Source organism: Polypterus senegalus, chromosome 9 (genome assembly GCF_016835505.1).
Source record: "Polypterus senegalus isolate Bchr_013 chromosome 9, ASM1683550v1, whole genome shotgun sequence".
Taxonomy (NCBI): Eukaryota; Metazoa; Chordata; class Cladistia; order Polypteriformes; family Polypteridae; genus Polypterus; species Polypterus senegalus.
In genome coordinates, this window is record NC_053162.1 from 82,309,913 (window position 1) to 82,333,184 (window position 23,272).

At 34.7% G+C, this 23,272-nt stretch overlaps 1 protein-coding gene across 4 annotated transcripts in view; it reads left to right on the top strand.

Annotated features, from left to right (window-relative positions):
• mafa (v-maf avian musculoaponeurotic fibrosarcoma oncogene homolog a (paralog a)) overlaps positions 1 to 23,272 on the top strand; it is a 500,829-nt gene that overhangs the window by 31,486 nt on the left and 446,071 nt on the right. For 3 of the 4 annotated variants that reach the window (XR_005634903.1, XR_005634904.1, XM_039763367.1), the window contains exons 2-3: positions 3,990 to 4,058; positions 7,571 to 8,873. Coding sequence is in view for 2 of the 4 variants with exons in the window: in XM_039763367.1 (XP_039619301.1) it covers positions 3,990 to 4,017 (28 nt within the window). In the remaining 2 variants the exon portion in view is untranslated. Of the gene's footprint in view, positions 1 to 3,989; positions 4,059 to 7,570; positions 8,874 to 23,272 lie in introns of those variants that run through there. The other variant, XM_039763368.1, reaches the window with a different exon arrangement.

The following is a 23,272-nucleotide window of genomic DNA, read 5'->3' on the forward strand; positions in this document are numbered from 1 at the left end:
AGCAGAACTCTTGTAATCTTTCACATGTAATAGTTGTTTCCTGTAATTTGCTTGCACTTTAATTTGAGGTTTATGTTGATGACAAAGCCCAGGTCAATAGCAGAGTAACTGTCTGATTTGTTTATTGGTTAATTGTTGACTCTAAATAAGCACCACTTGAAGGAGTGTGGGAGTGTGCATGAGTGGCTCCTGCTATGCACTTGAGAGGCTGCAGCTCTCTAAGATAAAGTATTAACATTTGGATTAAGTGGGTTTACCAAATGGGCGAATAGGTGGACCCATGGTCCACTTCTGCTGTTATTCCCACTTGCATTCAAAAGGATGTCCTTTTGAAATAGCAGAGAGGCTAGCTTTCATCTCCATTTAGCACAGCATTGCACTTTATTATGTAGGTCACTGTCTTCACAAATTTCTCTACAAATAACTGAAGCAGGAAATGAATAAACTTGATTTTTGCCCAAAATAACCGAATGTCAACTGGACTTTCATAAATGTATTATGTTTAAGCACTATTCAGTTATCTTAACAGTGTGTATGTTCATGGTGTCAAGGTTCTCATAAATTAAACAGAAAAAATAGTATATAAAAAACACAAAACACAATAAATCATTGAGATATGTTCTAAAACTGTAATGTTTTTGCAATCTATTTTTTATTTTATATTTTAAATAGTAATTAAAAAAGAAAGTGTAATTTTTTTTTCCTTTGTACCTTTAGTTGTTTTCATTCATACCCTAACTTGAAGGTTGTAAGGACAAAGGGTAACAATGATGTAAAAAATAGTTTTTCTTTATGTACCTTAATTTATAGTTAAGAAAGACATTCTGAACTCTCAAAAACAGCATTTGTTGTTGTAGAAGACACCGCCCGATTATTAGACCTTCATGGTATTAGGTGGCAATTGTTACCACTGTCTGTGCCATGATCAACTGCAAATATAACTGACCTAAAATGGTGAAATCTGGGACAATTAAAAGAAAAAAAAATGTTTTGACACTAAGTCTGCAAATTATGAAGTACACGTCGACACGACCTTGTTCCTGAAGGTGATGATAACCTTTTTGGTTATGGGCAGCAGTGTTTCTTGGTTGTTGTGTGTTGCTTATAGAATCAGTAGTACACCACCATTTTAATGGTTTTCTGAATTTGTTGTGGACCACACAAATCAGAAACAGATGATTAAAGAAAAACATAAAAAAAATGAAATGGATTTAATAAGGGAGTTGGCAGAATCAAGGTGAATATATTAAGCAGATGATTATGAAAGTGGAAAATCAAACTATGGTCACTAAATGACAAGCCCCAATATGCAAAAACCAACGTCAAACTAAAAATAATTAAGAATTCTTTCTCTCTAATTATTGCTAAAAAAGTTGAGCTGAATATTCTTATTTTGAGCCAAAACTAGAAAATGGATCCTACTGCATTGGCATATTATATATGCACTGTAATGTAAGGTAACGCTGGATACATGTTACTGTCAACATTGTCCAATGATTGTTAGCAAACAGTGACATCCACGAAATAACTGCCTATGATGGCAATGTGATGAAATCACCATCAAAAACACAAAAAATCTCAAAGGACAAAACTGGCTAGTGAAAAAATTCAGGAACAGGTTGCAGGGATGCCAAAACTAGGAACCAAGACAGAATTGTATGTTTCAGTGCAACACTCACAATAAGATATTACTCCACAAGTCTCTATGTATCAAACTGAAGGAATCTGTACAGCCAGGCACCATAGCTCCACAAATGAAATAACACTGTTTTAGGGTATATGGCATATTTATTTCTCCAACAGGCACACATATAATAGAGCTAAACGCGTACAGGGACTTCTTGTTAGTCTCAGCCGTCTACATTTGTGCTGCTAAAGCAAGAGTGAGACTCCTTACCTTGTGTGGGGCTACTATTTTTTTTTCCACCTTTTATGCAGTACAGTATATAAGATGTAAAGTAAGTGTGCTTCTTTGGCTCTGTTGTTGTTATGTATTGTGTTTCATTTCTGCGATTTTCCTGAGTAAAATGGAATGGTGCTATATAAAGAAATTGTCAGTAAGTCAGTCATTATCCAACCTGCTATATCCTAACACATGGTCACGGGGGTCTGCTGGAGCCAATCCCAGCCAGCACAGGGTGCAAGGCAGGAACAAACCCTGGGCAGGGCGCCAGCACACACACTACACACACTAGGGACAAGTTAGGATCGCCAGTGCACCTAACCTGCATGTCTTTGGACTGTGGGGGAAAACCGTAGCATCCGGAGGAAACCCATCTTTTTTTTAAGATTTAATACTCTAATGATTTGTTAAAATACTTTTAGAATTGCTACTGAAATGACTGCCATGGTTCACTTTGATATCCCACTGTTATAGAGTCACTATTTTCATCTTTTCTCTGGTCACATTGTCTGGGGTGAGTTTATAGTTTCTCACCATGTCTGCTTGGATTTTGTCTTGATGTTCTGGTTTTCTCTCTCATCCTAAAAATGGAGAATTTAATCTGAACTATTCAGTTTAGGAATATAAATGAGTGGCCCTTGCAATAGACTAATGCCCTATTTACAGTTTGTTCTTACCTCATGCCTCATATCCCCTAAATACTTTTAAAAAACGGATGCTTATTTATTTGATGGTGCATTATCCATCCATCTATTTATTATGCCTATACCAGTAAGCAAGGCAGGTGCCAGTCGCAACATAGATTCTAATCCACTATACACGCACTGATCTACACACACAATCACAGGAAAATTTAGTCACCTTATAACCTGACAGCATATATTTGGACTTTGAGAGGAATTTAATATTACTGATAGAAAAGCAACATGAGTAAATGGAGGTCACAGAGAAGACAATCCAGGCAGGAACTGAATGACAGTCTAAGCCATGTGACGTGGTAATGATGCCTGATGTGCCATCCTTGATTCAAATCTTATTATTTAATCAATGAATAGTTTATGCTTTGACAAAATCATTTACCAATCAATGATGAATATACAACAATGCACTATGAGGTGATTAAATAATATTAAATAAATTGTGCCATAATTTGCATACTATGTAGCACGGCTGCCTTGCAGGTACAGGGTCCTGGATTTGATTTCAAGCCTTTCCACTGTCTGTATGGAATTTTTATGTTCTTTCTGTGTCTGAGTAATTTTTTTTTCCAGGTAGTCTAATTTTCTCTTGTATCCTAAAGATGTGCAAGGTGTTGGTAATCTGGAATAAATTACAGAGTTAAAGTAGAAACATTCACAGCTTTTAAAAATATCTGAATGATAAACAGGAAGAACCTTGCCATTAGCTATCAAAATGTATTCGATGAACGGATAAGTCTCCTCTTGTTTCTCATTTTATGTAGGTTAGCTTGATTATCATTATAATTAGTGTGGTATTGGTCAATGTGACTTGTAATGCACTAATATGCCACACAAAGGTATTTTTTCAATTGTACCCAATAGTTCTGGAAAAGGTTGAAGCTCCATGTGTAAAATTAATGAAAAGATGTTAAATAAAAGAAAGGTGACATTTTAGCATTTCTCTTGCCTATAACATATTTTTATTCCACAGTGCTCTAATCATACTTAGAAATGTCACATCTCTCTGTTCTGATTTTATCTATATTCAGATTGGAAGAATATTTGCAAGCAGTATATTGTCTTTCAAAATGATTGCATAAGTTGCCATTTCTGTAATTAAACTCTTTAAATATTTTGCAAACTGCAAGTGCGTTGGAAGAGCAATTGTGCTTATATCAGAGTTGATATTTAAAGCAGAAGAAATTCTTTGAATTGTACAGCATCTTCTAAGCTGACATTGAATCATTTTAATCACATATCCTGCTATTGATTCCAAGGTACACATCTGCATTTTTCTGCTATTGATTCTAGGATAAATGTGTGCATCTTGTGTCTATTATTGATTGAAGAATAAATATCTGCATCTTGTTTGTTTTGATTATGCCCTTTATTATCTACCATATTAGGTCATCAAGAAAATTTCTACATCTGTGATAAAGAAATTTGACCGAGTGCCCTTGGCCTTGAAGTTTGAGGTAAATCTATACATTTTCTTGGTATATGATTATATTGCTATGATAATATATAGTGATTATGTATGTTCAGAGTTCACCTTATATGAGTAAAATCTTAATTTTCCTTTTTCATAAGTTGGAAGCAAAAATATATTTAGCATGAGTGATTGTCATCTTTAAATAAAAGAATGTAATTGCTGTTTAAATGTACACATCTATTGAAGCATGATGGTTGTATCAGGTTTCAGTTATAGTATTGTTATTGCCATTGTAAACGAATTGTTCTAATACAGCTGATAGATATCATTAACAAAGATTCCTAATATTTGTAAAGCAAAATGTCCCGGAAACATGGGGAATATTGCTGATGCTGTTCACCACAATAATTCCTGCTCCGAATGGAGTGTGCTGGTAGGTAATTTAAAATGGGATTTTTCTACATTTTTTAGCTAGTGCATTGATTCTATAAAGAGGTCACATTTTTTTCAACCTATGTGTATAATTGTTTTCATTTTTTTTAGTACTTTTCAAAATTTCAAAGTCTTCAAATGCTAATATGATAGAATGTGGCATATAAATACAGTGTACTTGCAGCAGTGCAATGAACTTATTTTGAATGCTCTAAAGTTTTACCAGAATTGACAGTGAACCTGGTTAAAGAATGTTAGTATTTCTCGAAAGTCTTTTTCTGTGCACTCTTATCCACATGAGTTTCAAATCATATCAACAGATATTATCTTCAGGTGTTAAACAGTGGACATTTTGCTTCCTTAAAATAAAATTAGATCTCAGATTATGAAAGCAATTAGTCAATGTATTTTATTTTTTTGAAAAATGACTGTCCTGGGATTTTTAAATAGAGATGATCTTGCCTCAGTTGCCTCAAAACCATACAATTTAGGTGAGCTGCTCTTTGCTACGGATTCTTTTCCTACTCTGCCTTACCCCAGTTGCACAACATCCTATTCTGTGATTACATCCCACAGAGTTAGTAGAATTTGTGTTTATTCCTCTCGCTGGCTATTCTACATGAATACAGATTACTACCATTCTACATCACACCAACTACTGCCTGAAATATGCTAATGGCTTCCTGTCTCATTCTACAGTATATGTGGGGGACATAGAGCTTGTATGTGTGATTACGTGATCCTGTGAAGAAAGAATGGGACGACTCATTTCAGAATTTAATGGTGGAAATGGATAGGGAAAGATATTTTGTGCTGTCCATCTATTTCCGATACAGACTGAACAGATGAACAGGGAATGCTACTCTGGAACATTCCAGCTCAGTTTATCACCAAATCATTTTTGTCTAAGCAGACTTATTAAGAAGTAAATTCATGTTGATAATAATTAACAATGCATAAAATATTGATTCCTTAGCTGTAGCAAAGATAGGCAATTCGGTTTTTTTCTTTGATTATTTTTTCTACATATTTTTTCAATTGAAATTACAAAATGTAAAGTATAATAATATCTAATAAAATAGAATCTAACATAAAAAGTGATATTTCTGTCTTTTTAAAATTCCCTTTTATTTAAAAAAGACCCTTTTATGCATGAGGTTATGATTGCAATTCACAATATCATTGCACTGAAACATTTTCTTCTAGTACTACTACTACTACTGCTACTATAATTACTTCCTTAATGAATGTTCCGTTTAAAAAAAAAAAAAGCAAATCTGTAAAATGCAACACTTTGTGGCATGGTGGTGCAATGGCTACAGCTCACACCTCGCAGCTTTAGGGAACTTGGTTCAGTTCTTGGCCTAGTTCATGTTTATGTGGTTTTTGCATTCTCTCATGGCTCCCATATGAGGTTTTTTTTTGTGGACTCTTGTTTCTCCAGTGTCGTAAAGATAGGTATAGTATATTAGTATAAATGGTGGCCTTGCATATATGAGTGTTGATATGTGTGAGTAATTATGTGAAGTTGTGATTCATAATGAATGGCTGTTTCCTGATTAGCTCTATCTCTTCCTCATCTTTGTAATGTACAAAAAGAGGTTTTCGAAAGAGTTGTAGATTGTTAAAATAATTATTCAAATGTGTTTACAGGTTCGTCATTAAAATGCATTAATAGATGCACACTACTGTAGCTGTAATCTGCCTCTGTTGTTTTCCAAGTCTTATTATATAAAAAGTGCTCAGTTCCAGACTATTGAGCTTAGTTAATTGGAAAATTTGGTTTTGTAACACAAATACTCATGACATAACAGAAGGAAAATTAAAATAATTAAATTGATCTTTTACCTTTATATGTATATATTGGTTAGTTATAAAATACAGTTTAAAGCTGCCCTTCCCACCAGCATATATATATAGTACTGTACTTGTGCATACTGTATATTTATTTCTGTACACCAATTGGAGTTTAGTATTTTAGCATTAGGTGTTGTTTTATGTTATTTTCATTTGCAATTGGGGTATAATGCTTTTGGTTTTAAGTAGATGTGTGCTTTATAAACTCAGTTAAATAGGTTTGTTGTTTTATATTTTGCCTCTTGACCTTCTTGATTAATTGAGACGGTCGTTGTTAGGGTCACCTTTGTGCTATAGTCCAGTGATGTTCCAAGTATACTGCAGATTGTGAGATCCATAGATCATAGATCACACTGTCCTCTACAGAGGGTAAATATTGTCATTTTCAAGCTGAAACAGCTTTATTATTTTGTTTTGTTTTTGGGTCTCTAACTCTTTACGTTGGTTTTCTGCCATCATTTCATGGCAGACTGAATAGCATATTAATCAACGAGAAATGCCTTTCATAGTGGTCCTGAGGTTCAGTATCACGTTTTGATGAAAGATTAGGCCTTGCTATATTGGATAGTTTATTTCTCCTACTAGTAATATAATGTAAAATTAGGCATCGTTTTAATTAACAACGCTGAAAGTAAATTCACTTTTTTTAAAGAAGCAAATTTATTTTCATTTCTAAACTTGAACATTGATATGAAATTATACAAAGTACATTACAGTGTATCCTATGTTTGAAGTCAAATGGTGAGAAGTCAAGCAAAATGACGCCTTTTATTGGCTAACTAAAAAGATTACAATATGCAAGCTTTCGAGGCAACTCAGGCCTCTTCTCCTACAGAAGGGGCCTGAGTTGCCTCAAAGTTTTTGCCATTATAAAATGCATTAATAGAACCAAAACAATAGTAAAACAAAATAGTAAAGAATATATATATATATATATATTTTTTTCTAATAAAAATTTATTTTTTTGTTTCAAATTAAGCAGTCTGTACCCTTAAACTTGATGACAAACATTATGACATATCTGTTCCATGTATCTTATATTTATCTTATATTTCCAAGGTAGTTGTAAATTCAGATCTTTGAATTACATTTTAGTTACAATTAAACATTTGCTTAAACATCATAGATACTTTACAATAGAATAGATTCCTAATCTTGTTGGTCACTAGTAGTCATCTTGGACATAAATGTCTGCTATTTAAATAGATACAAAAATAAATGCATTATTAATTCTATCATAAATAAGAATGTAATGTGTATTTACAGGTGATTGCGGAAATGCAACGCACCCTTGGCTTTTAACATCTGTTTGCAATCCAGTCACGGAGGAGAAAGGGCTTACTACATGACACACCAGGCCACCAGGAATGTGATCAACAAGATTTTTATTTTTCAGTACTTCTTGGACAGTTGCGTAATTTTCTTCAGTATTAAAGTGAGGAGCGCTCTGCCTTGGTGTACTCATCTTTGGTAATATCCCCTGCCTGTAGGGATCTAGTTCCTCCGGTTATACTGCTGTGTATGGCTGTTGGAGTGTACACCGAGATGCAGCCTGCTCGTTCCCTTGTACGAAACTGTAATCCTTGCTAATGGATCCATACTACTATATGTAGTCATTTAAAAAGGTACGTGAATTATGAACTCCAGTTTTTTTCACACAGCACATATTTCACGGCCATAACTTGAAATTCATGTGAAACTGTAATAAATAAGATCTGTTCCTTGAATATCTTTCTGGTAAAGCTCTCAGACAGCACTAAATGTTAACTCTGGCACGGGCACTCCTTATAACAATCTCAACACCTCTGTGGTGCACCCCGCAACGTCAAACTTTGCAAGTCCCACTACAGCCATATCTGACTTATCAATAAATGGAGAGCAAGATAAGTGGCAATATGAAGTTGATTAGCAGGCTGTGCAACAGCAACTCCAAGGTGACTTCTCAAAAGTGTTGGAGATCCATATGATGGGAATATTCTACTAACCAATGATGGTAAAAAAAAAAATGAGTTCTTAACATTTGCCAGTTCTTCTATTACCTTCCCTGGACTGCATAGTTGCTGGATAATAAAAGAAACTGTAACTGGAAGAGCCATTTGGATAAAACAAGACTGATGAACTGAACAACACACATGCATAAACAAGAATAAATTACAGCAGGTTAAAAAATGGTATAAGGATGTAATTGATTTTGCTATGGATTGCATGCTCCTTTATTAGCTCAACTTGGATGTAAATGAAATTCATTTTGTAGTTGTATATATGTGTGGAAAAAAGTCTTTTACTTTTTACGATAGAGAAACATTCTGAAATATAAATCAGTTATTATGTTGTCATATAGACAGTAGCAATGATGCAAATAATTCATTAGTCTATAAATTAAGAACATAAATGTAGTGTGATTTGCAATCTGCTACTATAAAGAATACATAAATAATGATACAAAAAGGTAGGTTTGGAAAAAAAAACTGTTAAATTTACAAGGTAGCATCAAATTGGCTCTTTAATTAAAATATTGGTTAAATGGATTCCTCTTTTTATTTTGCAATAATAACTATGAATTTAAAAATGCACGGTGTGATGTGTCTTTATTTCTAGCAAGGTAACCGTTTATCAGTATGTTTCTATGCAGCATGCTGGGAAGATGGCCAGTAAGAACAGAGAGAATAAAAACCTAATTTGTCAGGGCAAAATTTTCCTTAGGTTTTGTTAGACAAGCCTGGCAAAAGAGTAAGCAATTAAAGTTATGCTGTACTGTTTCCCCGCTGCTCTAGCAAATGGGTTAATACTAACAAACACCACATATGCACTGGCCTCAAACATTTTAAAAGGCCAGGAATGCTCAGACTATAAGTCACAATCCTTAGAGAGTGCAAAAATGCAGATTCTCTAAGTATTACTTCCAGTTCAATATTTTTTTCTGTAAAAGAAAGAAAGATTGTCGTGTCACATGGAAACCATGCATAGAAAGCACACTTAGTTGTATTTAGTGTTTATGAAATATAAATGTGGGTTTACACTGCTAGGTCAAAAGTTGTAAAAATACATACAAGGGAGACTGCTAGATGCTTTTGCTACATGTGGATGCTTGTAACAGAAAGGGTGAGTTGCACCAAAGATCCTGCTGCTATGTAAGATCCATCCTCACAGTTAGAGGCCCTGACCGTGTCAAAAGGACCTCTCCTTTAGCTGCACTGGCTGAAACGTTTGCTCTGTAAGCTTGAGTTCCACTGCTGCTGTCGCAGGGAGGGTAAGAAGATGAGAGGGGGCATATCACCCTGGGAAAATTATTAAGCAGAGGCAAAGCTGTACATAAACGTTTGAAGTTAAGATTTTTTCTTTGAGAAAACTGCAGGGAAATTTTCAAGTATTTTTATGTGTATTACCTGATCTTTAATTAATAAACCTCGTTGTTTTTATGCAGTGTATATTTTATACTGGACTGTACAATGCAATTTAATTATTAGCTTCAAATACCAAAAACAAGTGAAAAATCTTTACACTTAATGTACAGTATAAGCTTAAACCTCAGGTGAGATACACTGACTCAGCAGTATAGTATGACCCCCACTGATCTATCATACCAGACCCACTTAATTCTTTTCCATATTAAAATACTTAGATACAGTGACACTTTTCATAACATATATACTTGTTTCAGTTCAGGATTGTGGGAGGCCAGAGACTATCCTGGCAACACTGGAAAGCAAGAAACACCTCTGGTATGGGCACTAGTCCAACACAGGGCCTACTCACACAAGCTTACTTACACAGGGCCACTCATCATTTAACTTAACTTGTAAATCTTTGCATTTGCAGACAATGTGCAGACTTCACACATACACTGACTGAGCATGAAATTTGAACCCAGGATGCTGTAAAGCAGCAGTGCTAACCACTCCATTACCATACCACACACCAGTGTTTAATCTTCTCAATAAGGAAATGAAAGGAAAAGCAGGTAGAAGCAATCTATAAATTCATATTGAAACCTAAAAAGCCAACTTATCAATACAAAGTTATTCTTTAAGGTTGCTTCTATAAGAAAGACTATAATGAATTTCATTAGAGCTGATTTTGTTTTTTCACGGGAAATGTGACTGCATTTTCCATGCCTCAAAGCTGTTATAAAATAAATAATTGCATTTCAGTTTCAAAATAGTGGTATAAATTCCTGCAACACATGAGCATTACAAGAACCTGGGAGAAACTTAAAGGAACCAGAATTTAAGATGTGGAATTAGACGCAATAAAATGTCTAAAAATTTTCTGTTGCTACTTTCAACATAATTAAGCATTTAAAAGATGACAGATTAGGAAGCGAAAGAGGCCAGAAGAGGTGCTGTATTGCAGGAGAAGACAAATTGCTCAAATTAATATGCCTTTGCAGTGACAAACAAACAGCCTTTTATGTTGGAAGTGCTTGGAATTTCCTTAAAACCAAAAAAAAAGGAAAAATCTTGTCAGAGAAAAAAAAACAAACACCCAGTGCCATATTATATATGGTTTGTGGGTAAAAGTTGCTATTGTAGTCTTTTGGAGTTCGCCCTTGGGTGATTTACTGTTTTTTTTTTCATGTGCCACTGATTTAACATTCAATTGTTTGTATGTAATACAGCTTGTGAAAAGTCTTTGTGCCAGTTTAAGGACACATCTCTTTGTAATTACAGCTTAGCTCTTTGTAAATGTGTTTTGTTAATGTGTACATGCACTGTTGAGTTTACTGTACGACATGCTACTTATGACACATGATTTTGTTTGTTTATTTTATGCTGGAAAATCTATGCATGTACCCTGAGCACGTCTTCTGTGAAAAACACTGCATAGTAATAAACTGGAATTCTAATGATCTGATGCATTTATCAAGGAATAAATCAGATTGGAAAGTATCAGGACCCCTCACACACTTGCAACCCTGTCCAGTACATTCAAAACAGAAGCCACACTTTTATTAAATTGCTTTTCTAAAACACTTTTCAACAACAAGATCAGTTGCACATAATTTGAATTGATGAAGATCATATAAATACATTATGGATGCACATATGAATCATAAGTACAGCAGTACTCATCATTGCCCAAGAGCAGGGAAACAACTAATTGAACAGAAACTTACTCTTATATATTAATCAAACTGCTGCAGAAGACTCTTAAGGTTAAGATGGTAACTTCATCTCACAGCTTTTGGATAAGACCTTTTAACCTTTTATGAAAATTAGTAGCCTTGGTCTTGAATGAACCATGACATTTACCAGAGGTAAAGCGATCAGACAGAGGATGGAAAGGGTGTATCATGTTGGGAAGGATTTTAAAGACTAAAGAAATAGTGTAGTGAATCCACAGTGGGGAAGTGCCATTTGATGGTTTTCAAAGCAGTACCCACCACTCTTTTTTGTTATTCTCTGCCCTTAGTAGAGATATTCCCATACTAAACAGTTGTCATGGTTAGTTATCCTGCAACAGAAAAATATTTTTTGCTAATTTCAGGTTCCCTTAGGGGCCTTAATTAAGTCTAGCAACTTTTAAGGTCGCACACCTCTGTTTGTAACACAATACTAAGACTTAATGGCCCTCAGCTCTTATTATTAAAATGTGATGTCAAAGAATGTTGTCAGTTTTCTTTTGGTTGAAATATATAAACATTGTTTATGTTAATTTAAAAAAAAGTTTGCTTTTTCCTGTTGTTGCCTGTTCCAACTTTAACCATAGCCACAGATGAGATGAAATTACTTTATGTCAATGAGACCTCAATTTCTGAACATGTAAGAGTTTAGGCACCTGAAATTACCTTGACAGATCTGAAGTTTAACAGGAAATGAAAAACCTTACACCTTGTGAAGTGTGCAAGCTATGTCGAGGTATTATTCAAGATTTGATAACACAAAAAAAGGAGAGATGGTTTTCAATTCATTTTGTACAAGAAAGAAATAAAATTTAACAGAGGATAAAGTTAAACATATACCATTTACGGTATTTCATTAGAACTTTATTTCTTTAGCTTTTAGAAACTAATTAAGCTTCAACTATTAATTAATTTGCAGCAGTACATTGATACAACCATTCTGCAATTTATTTTTATTTTGATTACTTTTGTTATTTTATCTTCTATTCCTCTAAACAGTCACAGGTACAGATGACTACTCACTTCTACATGGGAAGTAGAGCTTCATTAGGAATCAGCAGATCCACATTAGAAGTTAATGTCTGGCATTGAGGCAGAGAGAGGTGGGGTTATAGTGAAGAGAGGGGTGACCCAACAACCATAATGTGGATGGAAGGCCACTGGGCTGTGAAGACTTGCGATTATTTTTCTTTCATTTTTTTGCATTCACTCTGCATGAACACAGCTTCTAATAACCTAGATTATTCATGTGCAGCTAAGTGTGACTATTTTGCAGTTTATTTCTGGCAGGTGTACACCAAGGCAAGAGGTGAGAATTGAATTGATTGGCCTTGTCCCTAGGCAGACCAGCCCATGGGTCATTTAGAGTTTAAATTAGACTCTGCCAGCTAAATATACATCTACTGTATAAATATAATTCACACTACAAGACTATAGTATTTTGATTTACATAGGATAGATAGATAGATAGATAGATAGATAGATAGATAGATAGATAGATAGATAGATAGATAGATGTCAATTATCTTAAAGAGCTAAAAACAGGGAAATTCATGAACTATGATTAAAAAATGATTTAAAATGTCAGTGTGATAATTTATTTCTATGTCTTTTCACTTAAGTATAAAAATGCAGAGGGTTTCGTAATATAAATCTGTTATACTATTCATGTAAGCTTTTGCCAATTTGAAAGCAACTTATTTTGCTCTTATAGTTTGTGAAGGTCAATATGTTAAATTATATGAAACCTAAAATGTGTATTTCAGCTCTATTGTAGGGCCTAACATATGTATATACAGTATACACCCTTACGTTTTAGCCAATGTAGAACGTAGAAGAATTCAGAATTAGCATAAGCTAATTAGTTATGAACTTTTGGGGTGTTCATAAAAAATATAATTTACTTCATGAGGTATTAGAAGTACATAATAAACAAGAATAGTTGCATCAGATATTTGAAATATTAAAGTGTGAGGTTTAGTTCAAATGTCTAAAGTCTAAATATTCTCGATTGTAATAGACATGAATAATTTGTCGCCCTCTGATAGAGGTCAATAAAGGGCTAGATCCCTAGTAAATGTAAAATCAAAAGTACCATCATATTTGTAAGCACTGACCTTGAAATGCTCTAAAACGCTGTCCCACATGCTTGTGTTTGAAATTTGTCATTTTTGCACCTCCTGGGAACAGTTCTTAGAGGGCTAGGACCACAACCGGTAAAGAACCAAATATTAAAAATATTATCATATTTGTGATCAGCAACCTAACCTCAAAATAACATAAAATAACACTCTGCATGCCTATATTACCGATCCAGATTTTTTCAAAGTTTTGTGAAAATGAGTAACTTTGACCACTTGTATCCCATTATGGGGTGCACACCTGGGGTTGGTTGATGTACATGCACAGCTTCAAGTCCTTCTGATCATTATTGCTGAAGACACATATTGATTTACTCTTTATCATAGGGGTATAATTTAGTACACTAAATACAGTCCAATAATAGCCTAAAATTTTTATGTCTTTCTGATCTAGATTGCCAACAATAGGGCAAACCCCAAAAAGCTCAACGTCTTGCATAAATAGACATCAAGAACAGTCAAATGGTATATCATATGTGGGACTTTTCTCATAGTGATGAGTCACGAGGTGCCTGTCAAAAAAACCTGAATTGATTTCAAAGTATTCATAAGTAATTCTTTCAAACACAATAAACAAGATGAACCCACAAAGGCACAGGGAGAATTTGTAAACTCCACATAGACAGTGATACAGCAATCTCAGCCTGGGTCAAACAATCTATAAGGGGTCAATTCTGACTGCTTATTCAGTGTTCTGCCCCTCAATATATCAATAAATCTAAAACAAATTACTCTTTCATTGTCACGGTACCATCTTGAATATCTAGTACTTCTGCCTTAAGAGTTTCAGAATCATGTGGAGTTTCCATATGCTTTCTGCATCTTTGTATTTTCTCTCAGAGTATCCTTGTTTGCTGTCACATCAGAATGACATGCAGGTTATATTGTCCGGTAACTCTGAACTGAAACTTTATGAATGAGCATTAGGGTGTATGTGACTGTGTCTTATGATGGATAAGGATCCCATCCAGTTTGGTTCTTGTACTGTATAGAAGTAAATGGGTCCTGGTAACAGTTAGAAGGGTTTTTCATTGCTTTTCCTATCATGAATCATTTTATAAATTAATTCACAAAATCATATATGGTGTCTCTAAGAAAAAATGAATATAATAGGACACTTGTTAACTAAATAACGTATTTAAAATTTTTCATAATTGTTCTAAAATTGAATTGCATGGTAGAAAAGATTGAAAGAGAGGCCACATTAAGAAAACAGAATATTTTACAATGGATAAACATGATCTAAGTTACCAAATCTTATATCTGCAAATGGACTAAGGAGTTCAGGAAACAGATGGGTGGATACTTGGATGGATGGATGGATGGATGGAAGCATAGATGGGTTTGTAGATGGATTATTTATCTATTTTACACAAAAGTAGATAAGTACCAATTATAGCTGAGCTGCTACACCAGGTTCTCCAGAGAGTTCACTCTGAAGCTGAGTTAACAGTACACCTTAGCAATCAATCAATCAATCTTTACTCTTCTGACTGGTTGCCCCTGCAAATCAAAGTCTTCTTAATACTGCAAGTCTAAAGAATAGGTAAAAAGCCACATTTAATTTTAAATACGGCATTATTATATCCCTAACTCCTTTTATATTGTACATGGAACATAAAGATTGAAAATTGGCATACATCATAAATAACAGATTAAGCCCAGTCTGCTTTGCTGACATCTACTACAAGTGTCTTTTACACATTCTTTCCAGATGGAGTGACAATACTGCCTGTCTTTCTTTAATGCAGGTTAAAAGTTTATCTTTTCTCCCCTCTCCTTCTCTGCTCTTCTGTGTTAGTGTAATGTTTTTCTTCATATTATATCACCTTCTGACTCTAAACTCACAAACTGTTTATTTGGAGACAATTTTAATTACACACCTAATTTGTCTCCCACTGGCTTTATAATTCAATTGAAGGATTACAACAAATGGTATGAAAATATTACATGATGCTGATTGCTGGTAACTCTGGTCATTACTGTATCCTAATCAAAAACTCGATACTGAATATTTTTTTTTCTGCAGCCTGCCCCATTCACTTACAATCGGTACCTATGCATTTAAATCCAAAACTAGCCTAAGGCTGACCCTAAACTCATCCTTGATAATAGTCCTTTTTAAGTGTACCACTTCACTTAATCCACTTTTGTTGAAACAAATGAAAATGATGGGGAGCTGATCACCTGAATGGCTCAATGCTGACTACAACTGTACTGTATGTCTCTCAAATATTGCATGTGCTATCTATGTCAATCTATTGCCCTACTAACATCAGTTACAAGCATAACAAGACAATGCTTATAACACCCGCTAATGCACGTTTAATTGATTTACACAGGTTGGTTTAAATTTTTTAAAAACTACAAACACATACACATACATATTTATTATTTTAATATTAGCACTTCTTTAAAGGTAAGCATCTTGATAATGTGGAGTGTATTGTAAAAAGGATACAATATTATATGATATTTCTGATGTCTTATTTTTTATTGAGTAAAGTTTCTGGCATTTAGCAGTTCTATAGATAAGCAGCAAATGCAGTAATATTTTTTGATATAGTATTTTCCATGCACATATTTCAATTTACTCTAAGAGCTACCAGTTAATCGTGCCTGTTGTTATTTTAATATAATTACAATTATTTGCAAATTCCTTATGCTCTGTCACAGATGCTGGCAGCCTGCTTCTACAAATTGTTTGTATCAACATCTGGCAAAATAATAATGCAGCAAGACAGTCAGAACAAACAGGTATCGATGACATCCACTTAGTCAAGCAAGTAACACGAATGTGTGAAGACCATATTGGCAACTTTAGTCTTTTTAAAACCTTTTGCTGGTTTTAAATTGTCCATTTTGCCTTCAAGTGGCAACCTGTTATCTGAGTACTCAATAAAAGAAAAGCATCCGAAAAAGGGCAGCACTTCTATTAAGCTTGCACAAGAGGCCTGACAGAGGCTTTTTACTTAACAGTTTTCTTAACCCAAAGCTAGAATTTAATGGTGCATATTTCCTCAGCTCAGAGTAGTCACAACTACAAGGTTCCCCTTCTTGTTAGCTTGATAAATAACTTCACTAGCAAGAATCTGCTGAATTTTAGATTCGCTGTCTATTTTCTGCTTGCTGACAATTAATATTGAGCGCTTGGAGAGAGCTAAAAAAAAAGGTACAGTTAGAATTGCAGCTTTTTTTTTTTGGTCATTCCCTTTTCTGTGTTATTGTATTACAGTGTTTATTTCTTTTTTATTTTCAGGCATAAAATCATAGGTTTATAGGGTCATTATTGCCTTGTGTAAAGAAGACAGTGACTTAAAAAAATAAGTGGTGTAAGTACACAGAAATAACTGTTTTACTTTCATTTCAATAAATTTTGGAAATAAAGATGTCATAGAGGTTGTCAAACATCCTTTCAAAAGGGAGACAGTTTAATGCAATAAAATCAACAGCTAGAGAGGTGGTTAAAATACTAATCACATAAGTTAAATGGTTTTGTTTCATATGTTTTCAAAAAGGTCTCTTATTTGCTCTTAAAATAAGGTTATAGTGTTAAAAGTGAAAGGATGAAATAATGATCTTCCCTCGAGGACATATAAATTTGACTTTAGTTTTGTTTTTTACTTCTGTTTCCAAGTACACAATGCTACCAATGTGCTGATTAAACATTAAAGAATAATTACCTGATATCCTGTCCAATGCTAGTTCTGCCTGCTGCACAAAACTGTTGTAACAGGCTCCATGTCTGCAACTCTGAACCATATCATGCCAGTTTAACGATAGATAGATGGGATGGGGATTACTGTACAGTGGTATTAGTGTGACAGAAGATAGAGGAGGTATCCATTATGGACCAGAGAAGATCAAAAAAGTTCCATTGCATGCCCTCATAGATGGAAAATATTGCAATTTGTATCATCTGGGACTCCTCCAGGAGCATCTTAGAGTGAGAGAGATGGTGCACTTGGAGGGAGCCTACAAGCAAATGTGCGAGGCCATGGGGGACTGGCTGAAGGCCATCTCAAGTCATCTAAGCTGGAAGATGATTGAAGAGGGATTCCTCATTCAATAGATGTGAACCTGTATCTTTCATGCTTGGTCCTTTAAAAAGGTTAGCAGCCCAGCTTTTGTATCTGACACTCCTCACCTTGGAAATAGTTCTGAAGCTTTGCCTGAAGGGTTTCCCATTATAGAGTTCAAAGGTTGTCCATTAGCAATTTAATATTGTGTTTGGAGTCAGGAAGTTAGCAGAGGAAAGATTTAATGGTAGAAGGAAAAAAGGAAGAAACAGAAAAGGACAGAGAGAGAGAAATAGAGAGAAACAAAAAAGTGAGGTGGTGATGTGGAACACAGGGAAGGTGGGAAAGTGAGGGAGCCACCCTATTTAGACACAGTGTAACAGTCTGTAATGTTAGGCTCAGAGAGTCTGCATAGTTTTCGTATTCTGTTTGTGCATTTTATTTGTGTCATGTGTGCATTACTTTGGCATCCTCACATAAATTCATTCACATCAACATGGAGGTGCAGTGTCTTCTTTTTTTAAATGTGACATGTAGCATATTTTCCTCATGAAGGCACACCATACACACTACTGTGCACTACTAGCGTATTTTCTCCACAGCTGTCCCGCCAACCCCCTGCCACCTAGAAACTACCCCTTGCTTTTATCTTCTGCAGAGTTTGAGGATATGCACTCTCTAAGCACTGTGGAGCTTCATGGTTCTTTTCTGTCTCTGATGCATCTTTAGGATTGTGGTCACCAACATTGCCATTATAATTTACAAAGTGGGGACTGCACTGCCAGAATATCTCTAATGGTACAACCAAATGTCAATATGTGATGGGTTCAGAGATTTTTTTTACTAACAATCTTTATTTAAATACTTAATGACAGGCAGACAAATGCAAAATTAATGTATATAAATTCCCTTCTTCTTGTGCTAATGGTGCACATTTCACTGTGAATTCAGTTTCATTTAAATTGTTTCACTCATCACTAAGAAAAGAACTGTAAATTCCACACAGAAAGCACTCCAGCAGAGAACAGGCCTACACTCAGACACTTGGGAATAAAAGCACTATTTATCATGCCACTCTGCATGTAAGCATGTATGTCTGTAAACTGTTTATATTACAGACATCTGTTCTCTAAACCTTACTGTCATAGTTGAGGTTATTGGGAGACAAATCCGTTGTCTGGTGTCAGTGCATGCAAGGCATATACAAATAAGTCAGTGGGATGCTGTAAACCACCACAATATGTACATAAACTCAGTCAAACACACACACACATGCCAAGACATTATCTGTTTGGACTGTGGGAAAAAAATTGAGTCCCTTTAGAAGAAAAAAGTGAACATGGAGAAAATATGGAAACTGTACATGGCAGGCTAGGAATAAAACTTGATACTAAAGTGCTATGACTACTGTCCCATATGCTTCTTGCTCAAAAGACTGACTTTAAAGAAACAGATACACAGGTTACTGAAAACCTAAAGTAGAATTTTTATTCAGGCCCATTGATCAGTGATAAATCCTTCTAGCAGACACACAGGGAGTTAAAGTCATAAGACATTAGACAAATGGCTAAGAACATATTGTAAGTGACCCAATTTGCACCCAGGCAACCAGGAACTACCCTCCTAAACCCCTGAAAATATAGTTCTCAGGGTGTGCTACCAACATAATTTACATAAAAATGAACATCACATACTGAGGCAGAAACAATGAATCAATTATAGTGGTAGAATAAGCTGGAACCCAGAAATCCTCACCCCATTGTTCTGAATGCAATGCACATTTTTATATTTTGACCCTTTCAAAGCAAACATACTCACACACAGACAAAGACTTTGGTATAGCCCTTTTGATTTACATCTGCACTTCAGATCCCTAAACATTAAAATGGACTGACCTTAATTGCAGTGTAATACTGTGGTCATACACTGGAGCTTTACATTGCTGGCAGAGGGTTTGTCTCCCTTTACCAGATGCTTTGTGTTTTAAAAAGCTCTACATATTCTTTTGCTGTATTTACAGGAGGAAGGCCAAGAAATATGGAACATTAACCCAGAAAAAGTTTAAGGAGTAATTGAAATAATTATTTACCATAAATGTACGCAGTACAAGAAGGAAAAACATTAAGCTTTAATTATAAGGAGCAATTAAATAATAATCAAACAGATTAACGGCTCATTTTGCAGTCCTTGCTTTTAAATGTTGATATCCCTTTTGCTTGCTGTATGAATAAAAAGAATCCACACAAACAGGTTACACTCCCAACATTTTTGTGTTGACTTGTTTTAGATGAATGATTGGCAACCCTCCTACCATCTTGGTGTCACAAGCAATCCTACCTTGTGAGATGGACTCCAATACAATCCTGAACTCAAAGTGCATTAAGGATGTTTGAGTTCTTGTTTTTCATGTTGCATTTATGTGACACAGTTCTGTGGGTAAAATTAACTATTGTAAGGAATTGGTTAAGTGTTTTTGTCTTATAGCTGTGAGAGGATGGGTCTGAATCCCGGGTTATGTGGAATTTACATGTTCTCCTTTTGCCTTCTTAGCTTTTCTCTGAATACATCTGTGTCATTACTAAGACACATATGTTTGAATAATTGCCAATTCTAAATTGGTCCAGTGTGGGTATGTCAATTAAGCAAGTTAGAAAACAGATTCATATATGCATGCAGGTACGATGCCAATATTAGGCCTAGGTGGGCCTATGCTCACCCACTTTCCTCACTGGCACCCTATCTTTTGGCTTAGCTTTTTGATTTTTTTTTTCTCAAATGAAAATTAATCTGTTCAGCAAATATGCATTTTAATGCACGTCCCTTGGTTAATGTTAGCTTTATCACTAGATAAGTTCATTTAACTCTTAAAAATATTTAGAAAGTGCATATATCGATAGTGATTGTCCAGCATACATCTGCATAGAGAAGTTTAGAAAATAAGATTGACTTTAAATATTACCAATCACTGTCACTCAAAACCTGTGACATTACAATGAGTCTGCACTGAAGTTGCTAGTTGGGGTAGGTCTTGTTGGAGGAAAAAGTTAATGATGTAAAACAACTAATTTAGGTTAGTGAATGGAAACAAACTAGAAGTGCAAAACGTTAAGAGACTGATGTCAGCACTGAATTTCAGTGATCCTCCAATGGCAAGTAAACACCTCACCACTAGCTGTGTTCACTTAGCAATGGGTTTACTGTCAACATTACTATTGTGTGAGCTGAAAAATCTACAACCACCCAGCTGACAAATGTTAAAGGATCAACTAAGTTCACAGATATGCCAGATATTCACAAGGCACAAACTCAATCGGTTTTAAAATTTACGTACTAGCTTCTGTTATAACCAGTAAAGTATGCGGCTTTGCAGCTCTTTGATACAACAGCTAACAGCATGTGGCTAGAAAACAGGATATCGAAAGATGCAACATTGGCATTTTTTAAAATAATTTAATTGAAAAGCAGATTAACTTGTGCATTCGGAGACTGGAAATACACGCACCTCAAATTACAAGGAATGGCAAAATGCTACTCGATGTGGTTGCTGTTGTATAACGTTATTGGTAAGTGGTAAAAATGAAGTATCTTACGTATTGTTAAAAGGTAGGCAGTCAATTTATCTTCACCATTTTTAAATAGATCTAAATTCATATTAACAAACATCATTCAAACTACATGTGCAAATAAAAAAAAAAGAAAATCAAGATGATAATTACAGTGAACTGATGCTCACTCTTTTATGAAATTTTGGTGCAGCTATTGCATGCATGATAAATCTATATAAGTCACTGGCATCTTGTACAATGCCTTCCGTACCCATATGTTTTCAAGATTTTTTTCTTTGTCTCTTGCCTAAATTTGTAACAATTCTAGGGATGTCTGTAAAGTTTATGCTAAATATAATTTTTTGTGCAATTTTTTTTTTTTTATTCTTCACTTAACTTTTACCTGAGTGGAGGGAGAATTAAATTATAGTAATGTTCCATTAAATTTGGCTGGGTTTTAATTGAATGACTGCAATGAAGAGAGATGTGAGGTAAATTCACAAGAGTGGAACGGGTGAAGCAGATAATGAAAAAGGAGAAAAGATACACCTCTACAAAGAAGGAACACATGCCTTCAACATTACAGCCTGCTAGATGAAACTTTCACATTTCAGATCTTATTTAAACTGACATGATACATGATAAATGTGTTTTTATAATAAACCCCCTTTTAAACAATCTCTAGTGTGTATAGTTCCCACTAATGGTGTACAACCAAAGCACAGAACAAGTTAGAGTAATCAATATTTATACACTTGGAGCAGCGACATGTTAAGGGACCGACTGTGGGTCACATAATGAGCCAGATTTGGAAATATCAATTAAGCTCAATGTCCATTTCAAGTGCTTTTGGACTTGCTTTCTCTGCATGAAATGTTTTAATTAGATAAATTAAATGGTTGTGCTTCAATGGATGAGAGATCAGATGGAAGATAATTGTCAGAAGAGATGTTGTTTTGCATTTGTAAATATTTTGCAAAGTCAAGCCTATTAAGATTCCCTGGCAGCTTTTATACAAAGGCACGATAAAGTTCAAAACCAAGAATAGAAACACAGAAGTGTTAACATGAAAATAATTAAATCTCAACAAACTTAATTCTGAGTGTGATGTTTGCAGCACCATCTGTACAAGACAAATAATAGTGTAAATGGCTGAACCACCATATAATACTTCATAGAGATCTGCGTTGTGGGCTATGCAAATAACTGCAGATTCAACACATATTAACCTATTAACCAATAAAATGTATAATCTACATGTTGGTATCTGTTTTTTGACATCGCTATCTTATTTGTTAAGACTTTTCACCACAAGATTGCAAAGTAAACCCCACAGTGCATCCTTGAGCCAAGTTTCATCATTTTCGGTTCTTGAAATGTAAAAGTAATTTGCTTTGGAAAAATATGTGCTTCAGTTTGTATGTTTAAAGTCTAAATATTTGCAATTACAGTAGTCATTTTTCACCATTTGATAGATGTCCGTCGAAAGCCAGATCCCTAGTAAAGGATTGAAAATCAAAAATAAAATCATATTCATAATCACTGACCTTGAAATGGTCTAAAATGAAACCCCACAGGCTTATGTTTGAAATTTATAATTTTTAACCTTCTGGGAGTGACTCTTAGTAGGCTAGGACCACCAAAAAAAAACTAGAATATAAAAATTGTATTATATTCATGATTAGTGACCTTAAAACAGGATAAAACAACACTCCATGTACGTACCAATCAACGTTTGTTCAAAGGTTTGTGAAAAGGAGTGATGTTGACTCTTCATAACCCAGTACAGGGTAAACCTTTGAGGTCAATTGATGTGGCACACACAACTTCAAGTCCTTCTGATCATTTTTGGTGAATGCACCAATTGGTTTATTTTTTATCATAAGGGTGTCATTTCCTGCAAACACATGGCCCAAAAATAATTGCTGGGTCTAGAGGGCCAAAATTATTTGGGAAACCCAAAATACTCAAGGTCTTATATAACTAGGCATCAACAGGAGTCGAATGATATATCATATATGGAGTTTTCCTTATATTACAGTGGAGGTTTTCTTATAGCATACAGTATGTGGGGTTTTTCTCATTCTGGTGAAGCTCCGGATCACAATAAATAAATTAATAAATAAACTACAGTCATTTCA